Source organism: Dreissena polymorpha, chromosome 5 (assembly GCF_020536995.1).
Source record: "Dreissena polymorpha isolate Duluth1 chromosome 5, UMN_Dpol_1.0, whole genome shotgun sequence".
In the NCBI taxonomy this organism is placed as follows: domain Eukaryota; kingdom Metazoa; phylum Mollusca; class Bivalvia; order Myida; family Dreissenidae; genus Dreissena; species Dreissena polymorpha.
In genome coordinates this window covers 67,191,097-67,202,725 of record NC_068359.1, presented here as the reverse complement: position 1 = coordinate 67,202,725, position 11,629 = coordinate 67,191,097, and the positions used below count along the sequence as shown (strand labels likewise).

The following is an 11,629-nucleotide window of genomic DNA, read 5'->3' as shown; positions in this document are numbered from 1 at the left end:
TACGCGGTCGTTCTTGCATAAAATGTTACTAGTTATCCAACGATTCCACACAATCAAACGCATACTACATACAACAAATTAAATAAATACAACTTGGGTCAAAATAATACAAATACAACTTGAGTTATGCTTTCCAATACAAATACGATATTGTTCGATTGGTAAAGGGCATGTAGCGATATTGAAAAGTTTACATGACATAAATATACTGACCGGAATATGAGAAAATATACAATAAAACAAACTGACGAGAAATTTATATTATTTTCACCCTCATTTACAGGTCCATGACTGATAAGATCTGGTTTATATCCCTTTGGTAGATCAATGCGAGATGCAGAATCTCAAACACTGTGTGATGATATTTAGATATAAATACTGTCAAAACTGACAAACGAATTATTTTTTAGATGTCTCGCTGAACAAAGATAATCGCCAATATCCGTTTGTTGACCAATGCTTGATAATAAAAAAAAAGGTTAAATTGTGTACACCGTCTGCGTAATGTTTAAAAAAGTGTCTGTGCGTATTAACAGTATGCCATGGAAACGAGTTGTTGGGTCGTTATTACATTTCTTTACCGAATCCATGACGTGTCAGTATTGTAATATGTGCCTTGTTGGTGATATCTGTTTCGTTGTTCGATCATTAGACAAATACATTTTTTCACCCATGGGACATTGTGACAAGTAATCATGACTACTTTGAGACTCTATCTGCAGCAGTGTACATTTTGATAGTAATCCTTATCATAAATGTCTATGCATTGTCGTGGTGATTATTCTGTAAAGTAAGGTAAAACTTAGAATTATTATGGGCTGTTGGAAGCTTCGACTGCTAGAATTTCTGTAATGGTCGTGTTTCTGGGATTCATTATTCCTACAATAAATGTGAATACAACCTTTTAATAATACGAGATGTATTTGATGCATGTTTTGTTTCATTTAAAAATGTTTTCTGACTTAAATTTTCGCCTCGTCAAATTTTTGACGAAATGATATATAATTAAAGGGCTGAATGACCGAGTGTATACAGAATTTAAGTTTTTTAACCGTTTTACATAATTATTTTGCCGTACGTGCGCATTCACATTAAATGTAATAAAGTAATCTGTTTGTTAAGTACACTATTTTAACAAACTTAAACTTCAGAAAAAAGGAAACCATGTTTTAGAATTAATTGCAAAACAGTGTGACACAAAAAAACTTATATACTGGATATGCCTTCATAACATAACAAACACATAACAATGAATCAAACTTTAATCACTGCCTTGGTAGTGTAAATTAAAAGAATAGTGTAAACATCGGTTTTTGGAGCTCTGAACCTATTAAGATCTTTTCGCTTCAATAGCAAACACATTTTACAACACCAAAAACTTCAATATAATATTTCAATACAGACGTTTGTCACGTTTGATTAAGTGTGTCAATCTTAATCATGATTTTTGTTTTTAATGCATCTTCCCCGTTCCCTGAGAACAAACATGCAGCCATTATTTATTGAAATGAAAATCTTGGATGGAATTGGTTATGGATGCAATTATTGGGGTAAATTAAAAGACAACATGATATCCAAACATTTTCGACTTAGAACGGACAGATGAAGCGTCCACTACAAGATCCTTCGGATGGCATACTATATACTGGTGTACACCACATATTACTGCATTATATTTATGCTACTAAGTAAAATATTCAATTTTGACTCCGACCTTTGATTTGTTAGTCAATTGATGTAGAACATTAATGTTTGTTACATCTCGTATGTATCAACCTTTATACCAAATGTATATTATATAAAAGAAAGAGATGCAAACTATATGTATGTAACCATCTCTATTGGCTGTTCACTCGTGCGTTCACTGACGAAAATATATTGAAACGACGGTGTGATATTAGGATTTACAGCTTTCTTTATTTTCAAAAGGAACTCTATATGAGTTACCTTTAACATTATGTTGGGACACTAACAAGTATGGGGGCAAAAATTATCCCGATTTCGAATGCGGTTTAATATGTTTTTCAGACTGCACAATTTGGCCGACTATTGTACATGGAGAAATTATGAAAACTGGTTCAACATTAACCTACGCAACGGCTCGGGTAATCTGTGATCCAGGGTACCGCGTCTATCAAAACTTAACAAACGGAGGTGTGAGATGTATGCCGCATGGTGAATGGGAGACCGTATCATGTGAAAAGAATAGTAAGCGACTTTGACATTGATTCGAGTTTAAATCTCGCATGCATTAAATAATTGTTTTCCGGAGATTCCGAAAACTTTGACAATACTGCCTGTTTTCTGCTTTTATTTCTTTATTCCGATCGTTTATAATGAACATACAGTTAAACTATTACTCGTTCACAGCAAATGAAAAAGATACTTTGACGACGATCACCTGGCACTTGCTAGTAGTAATAAATCAATGTTCTTGTTTGTTTAACAGATGTGCTAGAAGAGACCAGCGTTTCAGGTAGACGTGTTTTCAGTTTTCGTATTTGTTCACGTATTATCAGAGTCAGTCGTCTTTTTTCGTTTTAAATATAATAACAGTAGTATTGTGTATTATTGGTTTTTGTCGTAAAATTGCACTAAGAAAATAACACCATGACTTGAGGCGATGTTGTTATCATTTCGATTGATATACGTATTGAGTGCACTTTAACATACACATTTCTTTTTTGTTTACATGTGTATGCAGGTTAAAACAATAAGTTGATGGATAACAAACCGGGTTACTCTTAAGAAATGGTATGACATCAAAAACCAAACGTTTTGTCCGAATTTCAAAATTAGTTATTACAACAAGCCGCATTGTCAAATGCTATAAAACAGATACCGATAACTAACGAGTTTTATATGACGAACTATTTAGAGTATAATAGATCATTCTAAAATTGAATAATGTAGTGGAAAACATATTAAAACATTAACATATTTGGAAAACATTTTTGCTTGTCTTATCGGAACTCATTTTCTCTCAAATACACTAGCTTCTTTATTTACTTAGCAAACTGTCGTACTGATGAATAACACATGAGAATGAGACATTTCTATGCTTTATTGTTCAATTCTGCAGAAAGTGTAAAATGTACCGATATACGTTGGCTTTTTTTCATAAACACCGTTATCAGCTCAAATGATCGTTGCTTCACAGACTTCATTCGAGTGGTACTTAAACGGGTAGGGCAATATCAGCGGTAATAAGTTGGCTCATGAACATAAATGAAAACGCAATTTTTGCAAGCCAGTCCCCCGCGGTATTTAATGTAGTGACAGCTGACTATATACCGTGGATTCCACAATGATTCAATAATAATGGCGTTACCTTTGCGGAATTACCAATGGCGGGTTTTTTTTAAAGTTAAGGTTATGGGATTACTATTGTTCGTCAAACGTTACATACGATTTACAAATAGACAAGTGCATACTTTATTTAAAAAAGAATAAGAACATTATTGAAAGGTTTTTAGAAATATGCTATATTTTAATATGAAATTACAAAATATATCATTAAGACAGTTTTGTTGAAAAGTTATCATCAGATGGTATTAAGAAAATGAGCACGCGTCGTTATTTGCGAAAGTAGCGATTAAATTTGGAATGTTACCACTGTTTGCGTTAAAATTATTGCTTTTGTCATCATCCAGAAATAACAGCCACGATTTCCAGTGGATGATCATAATAAATTGTGTCTTTGTTTTATTCTTTAAAAAATTCACACTAGCTTCATTTGACCCGAAAAACATTGACAGGTAACGTCCGCCTCGCAGACGGAGATGTTAATTGGGGTCGAGTAGAAGTGTTTCACGACGGCGAATGGGGGACCGTATGTGATAACGACATGGATAATAATTTTGTTGACGTTCTTTGCAGTCAGCTCGGGTACTATTTATGTTTATATTTGTACCTTTTTTATGCAAATATTGGTCTGTGCGAGTTTAATGATTTTATCTTCAATACAATGCGATATGTGACTGTCATGACTCTTTTTAGTATATATAATATATATGCTTCTCATTTAGCGTCATTTTCAAGCTAAAAAAACAAACACCAGACTGATTATTTTATGTATCCACATTATAACGTAGGCTTTAATTGCCGCATATTGCACTTAAACAAAACTGTAACAAAAAATCTTAGTTGCTGTAATGAAAATATTAAATGAAGTGAACTGTTAACTTTGGAAATATAGCATTTTATCTAGCTCTGATAAACTTATTACAGTAATTTTATTAATCTATAAAAAAGTATTATATATTTTTACACAATTTGTTGTATGTCAATAACATTAAACAAATATTTTCCCATGAACACGAATTTTAAATGTTCATTTAAGAGCAAACTTTAACATATATTAACCTTAAATCGAATGAAACGTTCGATAATTATTTTTAGAAGTTGGTTCACTTTGTTTTTGTCCGTCCTGTGATGTGATCACACCCCGTAAATTAACAAGCGATGCATATAATGAAACCATAAGTTTCATGGCGCCTATATCCCTGATGTAGACCCCTTCTAAATTATCACTCAAGTCGATAACAAGTTTTGTTCAAGCAATAAAATTCTAATTTACAACAACTGATACCCATATTTAAATTAATGAAATTTGAATGATTGTCTGTGTTTTATTTTCGATGTTTAGAATGAACAATGGCAAGTTTTTGCGCAATTTCGAGTTCAAAAAAGGTTCGGAAAAAGTATGGCTGGACAGAGTCAAGTGCAGTGGTGCTGAATTATCTATTGAGAATTGTACCCTGTCGGTTTGGGGAAATACCAATCGCTATTGTAATCACGAACAAGACGTTGGTGTTGTATGCAACCCTAAAGGTAAGAAATTTTAAAACTATTTTTATTTAGGGATGGTCTGGGAATAAGAAACAAAAATGCATAAAACAACTTTGCTGTATATTTGCGCGAAGGTTATCCAAACTGGACTCGTAATACGTCGTCGTACAGTCTTGCACGTAAATGGTATTTTACATTTGTAAATTGCAATTGCAGTGTTGACCCGCATTGAGTAAAGGGTTGCGCATCGATAAGAAAGAAATGCAACTCGCAATAGAGACCATATATAAAGTTGCTCTGTATTGCACTGAAATGATAAAGGAACAGTGAGAAAATTGTATCGTATTCTTACATTAAAACGATTTACATAACAGTACTGTTAGCAATGCATTTATACATTTACACGATTTTGTTTTGTCTTAACTAACATCGAATACAATAAGTCCATACATAATGCATTATTACGAATAATGTCGCGATCTGATAACGTTTAACAAAATTGCAATCAAATGTACTCGTAAATGCTCAAGAATTAATTTTCTCTTAAAAGAGTCGGATAATTGCTAAATAAGGGATCAATAAACCTTGAAATTAATAAAACAAAGAATGAAGATGAACATATCTTAAACAAATCAAGCATACATGCATACACACCAAAAATGTGTATGGCAATTTTCGCCACTTTTTTCAGACTGTATGTTCCTGGAGGAGATAGAAAATGGAAAACTAGTAACAGAAGGATCAACATCGTACGGTTCATTTGCTAGAGTAATTTGCAACCCGGGTTTCCGTGTCATCGGGAATTTAACAAACGGGGGCGTTAAATGCTTGCCTCGTGGTGAATGGGAGACAGTAAATTGTAAAAACAATAGTAAGCTGATAATCGTTTCAAGTTGGTATATTGAATACATCTTTAAATTGCTGTTTTCAAAGTTTACTTTAGCTATTTGTATTAAAGTGCTTAGTTGTGAGATCATCTTTTTAATCAGCAAGACAACACATTTAAGCTTGATACAATGATGTAATAAAACACACGGGAAAATAAAAAGTAGCATTAACATCGTTATGAATGTACAAGAGACATCGCTATAGACCATGCGCATTATTTCTTTCACAAATTGCATGTGTTAAGTTCTGATTGTTGTAGGCAATTTCTGTATACGTTAGTTCGAGTACCACTTGTGGCGTGTATCGAATAAATAATTTTGGAATGGTATTTTTTTTTTTTTCTTAACGATTTCATCAATAAAGCACTAGAAGTTACTTAAAAAACATGTCCATATTTAGGAGACAATACCGTTGATATGCCTCTTAAGTTGTTGCACTTGTCCGTAGCTCCATTCGTACGTTCCTACACTTGTACGAAATATTGTATTCTCCATTCCTCTGCGACTTGGATGGCGCTATATTTTTACAAAAGAATTACATTAATTTGTAGATAATCGTATCGAAAATATTTTTTGCTGCGACCAATTTTGTAAGAATTATAGCCTTTTGTATTTTGTTATCATTATAGATAAGAAAGTCTCAAAAAGTTTGTGTTATAAATCTTGTTATACTGTTCAGCGGATTTTGGTCAAACTTTCAACATGGTCACCGTAATCATATCTGAATTGCCTAAATGTATAAATGTTCGCAAAAAAAGGTTTTTGCGCTGCGATCAGTTTGGCACAATAAAGGCATTTTGTCAGTGTATTACCATAGAACATACAGTACCTGCAAGTGTACGAGCTTACTACCTGTAATACTGCTTGGCGAATTTCACAAAACATTTGAATTTAAATAACCTTAAAGCGTAGGTGATTGTGAAGAAAAACATTTCGGATGCGACCATGACTGTACGAAGTTCAAATTCATTGAGGGTGGAATCACCTTGTCGTTGTGTAAATATATTATAGGGATTGGATACAAAAAGTTCGTTGAGTAAATATGTGTCAACACAGATATACAATTAATGGGCTTTTAAACAGGATCATAATCAAGGTCACCAAAGGTCAAGATCAAGATGAAGATCATTTAAATGTGAAAAATTCATTATTAAAAGAACGATTGAATATTAATGGCCTCAAATAATTAAACAGTTTATTTAGATATAATATATACGTGCACACAATACATACAATTATAAATTATTTATTATAGGAACTCCAAATTCCGTCATGAAAATATCGTTTATGTTAGAAATTCGGTAGCAGTTTTAATAACCAAACCGTAAATGGGAAACAAAAAAGCGATTTTAACTTCAAGTCTTCACACCAAACTTCCTGTCTACCACTTGTCATTATCTTCAAAGAAATACCTGATGAGCACTTTAAATATTTCGCATCAAGTATTGCATAATTCTTTCGTTTATAATGCATTAATGTCTATGTGATCAAATTTGAAGGTCATTTCAAGGTCATTTTCGGAAAATCGAGTTTAATTTGGTTATTGTTCTTACATTGAGGCAATTTTCGTAAAAACATATACATAACAGTGCATTAAATTACAATTGTGGATCAAGTTTATCATACAAGGATGAAATGTTTGGGTCGAGTATAAATAAGAAAATAAATTAGACATATTGATCCACAAAGTTAATGCTTCTAGTAGTTTACTTAGCGCAAATGTTCAGAGTTGAGCATCCATAATTATCAGATCGTAAATAATTGTAATTAAAACATGTGTTCTGGAAGTATGGCCCTTTTTATTCTTACTGAATATATAAATAGATACATTTGTGTAAAATGCAAGACCGCTTGAACTGACTGCTGAATTTGTTTGTGTCTAAATTGTGTCATTGGGGTTTATGTGTTCATGACTTGTTAATGTTTTAATTACTTGTTGTATTTGAACGTTTTAAAATTCAGTGAAGTGTTTGTTTTGTTTCAGATGTGACAAATGTTAGCCGATATAAAGGTAAAATTTATTGTATAACCCTAATATTTCAATGAACCCCCCGCCCCGAAGGGAGGCATTTACTAATCCGATCGCCCTTTCTTTCGTGTTTCCGTCCGTTTGTCTTTCCGTCTGTAATTCTATTTATTTCCTGCTTCTTGTTCGGATTACAACTCAGTAAAAATATAGGGGATCAGATGAAGATCATATACTGAAAGAGGGCATAAATGGGATGTAAACATAAATAATATTCATAGCCCTTCCATAAGTATGTTCAATGATTTAACCCATTAATCCATCGTCTTAGTATTGGAGGTGTTTAAATAACATAAACATTTATTAAGGACATAAGAAAGTAAAGATAACAAGAACCATCAGTCTCCTAACAGTATTTTTGGAGTTATTGATCTTTGCTTTTTTTAAAGTCCGTTTAAAGCCACACACTTTGCCTCTGATCTTGAAATGAAATACATGTTAATCAATTTGAAAGTGTGCAAAATTGTCATTAAATCAATAGCCTAGTTAGCAAGTAATTTATTATTTTTCAAACGGTACGGCTTTTAAAACCAAAAGTAGATTTCTGTACGTATACGTCCAGTTCGACAAACGCGATTATTTTTAAATTTTTAAACGAAAAACGACGGATTTCTTCTTTGTTACCACCAGATATATTCTAATTGGCATAAATTAAATTAAATCTGTAGCCTAGTTAGAAATTATTTATTACTTTTCAAATGGCACCGCTTTTAAAACCGAAAGTAGGATTTCTAGACGTATACGTCCATTTCGACAAACGCGATTATGTTTAAGTTTTAAAGCTCAAAAAAGTAGGATTCCTACCTTGGAACCACCATATATATTCTAATTGGCATAAATAAAATATGTTTGTTATTTATACTTAAATTTACTGTGCCAAATAAGTTGCGTGGCTTTAATGATTGGTGCATAACTCGGAAAGTATTGAATGGATTCAAATGAAAGTCCATAATTATGATGATAGAGGGCATGTAGGAGAAGAACATTAGAGCTGAGTTAGTCGAGCGAAAATTCTAAGGATACGAACCACATATTTCTTATTAGCAATGGTGGAGTTATTGTCCTTCACACTGTGATTACTAAAGATATTCAAAATGACCTTCATATATTTTTACATGGGTTTTAGAGAATAAGAAATATGCCGTGGTAAAAAGGAAATATCTCAATTCAATGTATTTACAGACCCATTGCCAATGCCGGTTTTGCAGGTGAAATTCACAAATTCATAAGTATCGGAGTGAATAAAACTAAAATTCTTATTTTAAGGACTTATTTGAGAGAAAGTGAACGGTACACAGACAATAACTCTTTCTATTGTTTTGTTGAAGTTGAAACGCATCTATTATTTTTTTTGTGTGGAGAACATTACTTGAAATAAATTGAATGAATTCAAACGAAACGTCATAAATTGTTCGGAAGTCCCGCTTAAAAGCAAAATATTTGTTCCTTCTGTCTATACAGAGTTATTCCAAAATTCCGTTACAATTAAAAAGTTAAAGAGAAGACTCAACAAAACAACAAAAAACATTGTTGATATGAGCAGAGTGCAGTGAATGGAGTTATAACCCGTGATATGTTGTATTTTGCAGTTCATAATTCAAACAGTAATAAAGGAATTCGAAACAAACATTTATATTTCTATTCTTTTACAAATACATAAAACTGGTTTTGTTTTCAAAACTTTGATGTTTTTATTAACAATTTCGGTAAAATTAATACTTTTGGAGCATACGGCACTTACAGTGGCAATACTTGTTTGTAATTGTATATTGCTTTTACTTTATGCAAATAGCGATATTTATGTTTATGTAAAGGATGGATAAGTACTTTATAGAATTTCGATTTGCAATGTAAATGATTGAACTGTAAACAATACTATTAAGCTTTTGAAATCGAGTATCTAATACAGTGTAAGTGTTTTTCAAATAACATATGACATGTTATAAAAGTGTAAAGTACACAGCTATTGGTCTAGATTGTTTTTAAAAGTAAATGATATTTTCATGAATTAAATTAAATAAATAGTATTAGATTTATAGTTAAATAACATGTTTTTGCCTGACTGTGTATACATTTAATTAAATAATAACGTAGCAAACGTCCGGCTCGCCGACGGAGGTGACAACTGGGGACGTGTAGAAGTTTTCCACGATGGCGAATGGGGGACAGTGTGCGACGAAGGCATCAATAACAATTTTGCCGAAGTGCTCTGTGCTGAGCTTGGGTATATTGTACTTTTCGTTTTCCCTCATCATACATGTTTGAATAATTATAGATAGCCTCTAAAACTAATAATTAAGTAGTTAATAGAAGTCTTACTTTGTATGCAGTGTTATGTTGTTTTTTAAATTTATATATATGACTGTAAAGACTAATTAAAAGTGTCAGTAAATGCAGCGGCAATTAAGGAAGCACATCGACATCTTAAGAGATCCCGTATGAACCATGCATCGATTATCACAAACACATCGAACAACGAACCTTTGTTTATCGATATTGTATAAATATTGTAACAACATGTACGTATTGACTTAATCATGACACGTCCGAAGCAGTGTTAATGACAAATTGTATGCAGACATAAAATTACAGTATAAAACATATTTTTTTGTTGTTAGTATTTTGTATTATGTATTAAATATTTTATTGGCAGAATGAATAATGGTGAAATTCTACGACTTGTTGACTTTAAGAAAGGTACAGATCGTATCTGGCTCAATGAAGTCAAATGTTATGGCACAGAATTGTCAATTGAGGACTGCGCTCATAATGGATGGGGTAATCACAGCTGTAGTCACTACAGTGACGTTGGTGTTGTTTGCAACCCAAAAGGTAGTATGTGCTTTTTTATGATTACTTGTCTGATTTTATTTTGGTGTTAAATAAGCATCTTTTAGGCAACTTTTTAAAAAACAAACAATTTAAGTTGCTATTTTTTAGAAATAACATTGGTTTAAATCCATTTCGAGAAACATTTTTTTCCTATTGCATGTAAATGTTAAACAATCTTCAAAGATGACACGAGTGAAATGGATGGCATGTCTAAATAGTACTGTTTGTTAGGAAAGGATTCTTAGAATGTGGTGAGTGCATTATCATACAGTAAAACAAACTTTAAACGCGCGCTTAAGTATTGGATGCATACAAGTATTTGCCTTCTCGATGTTTTCTCGAGGTTTTCTTGTGTTATTGTTCTCTCTTCAACTTAAACAGAATGTTAACCTTTATACATACTACTAATAAACGTTCAAATTAAGAAATAAAACATCTAAGTACAAATGATATAATAACATCTATTTGTAAAATAAATCACACACATAAATACTAGGTAATTCGAGTTTTTCGCCGTCCTTTGTATCTGCTGAAAGTCAAATAGTCGTCTGCCATTTTCGTGTGGAGTATTTGTAATAAACAATCGATATAATACACATCTAACACTTTGAGTTCTTAACTTGCTAATTTAGTTTGCTCAAACCTTATGCAATTTACGTTCGAGTTTATATCTGTACCACATATCTAGCGCTACTCTCAGTGAAATATAATATTTTATTCCGCAACTTGTATAGTCATCCTTCAATGCGCTGACGCAATAGCGTTTACGATGCTTGCATAAATTTACTCAGTATTATAATATGGTATTTTACTAGGTTTTAAGTACGATATATTAATTAATTTACATCGGTGTTTTGTGACTGACTTTGAGCGTATTCGCGCTCGTATGTATCGTGTTTGTGCTTTGGGTAACGTAATAAGTGATTATTTCGCTATGTTTCGTTACGAACGTAGTGTATATACTTATTTCATAATGGAAGAAAATGCTGAAGAATAATAACAATGGGAAAACGAACAAAACACAAATAAGAAACCCCAAAACTAACTTTTTTGAAGAAATATGGCCAGGATAGCAAATTTTTTTTTTGACATT

The 11,629-nt window shown here is 32.3% G+C and overlaps 1 protein-coding gene across 1 annotated transcript in view; it reads left to right on the top strand.

The window, feature by feature from the left end:
* LOC127831300 (scavenger receptor cysteine-rich type 1 protein M160-like) overlaps nt 1-7,724 on the top strand; it is a 14,729-nt gene extending 7,005 nt beyond the window's left edge. The window contains exons 2-7 of the mRNA XM_052356271.1: nt 2,029-2,208; nt 2,450-2,476; nt 3,759-3,888; nt 4,649-4,833; nt 5,483-5,662; nt 7,663-7,724. Coding sequence (XP_052212231.1) covers nt 2,067-2,208; nt 2,450-2,476; nt 3,759-3,888; nt 4,649-4,833; nt 5,483-5,662; nt 7,663-7,724 — 726 coding nt within the window. The 5' untranslated portion in view covers nt 2,029-2,066. The remainder of the gene's footprint in view (nt 1-2,028; nt 2,209-2,449; nt 2,477-3,758; nt 3,889-4,648; nt 4,834-5,482; nt 5,663-7,662) is intronic.
* Nucleotides 7,725-11,629: the final 3,905 nt, after the last annotated feature.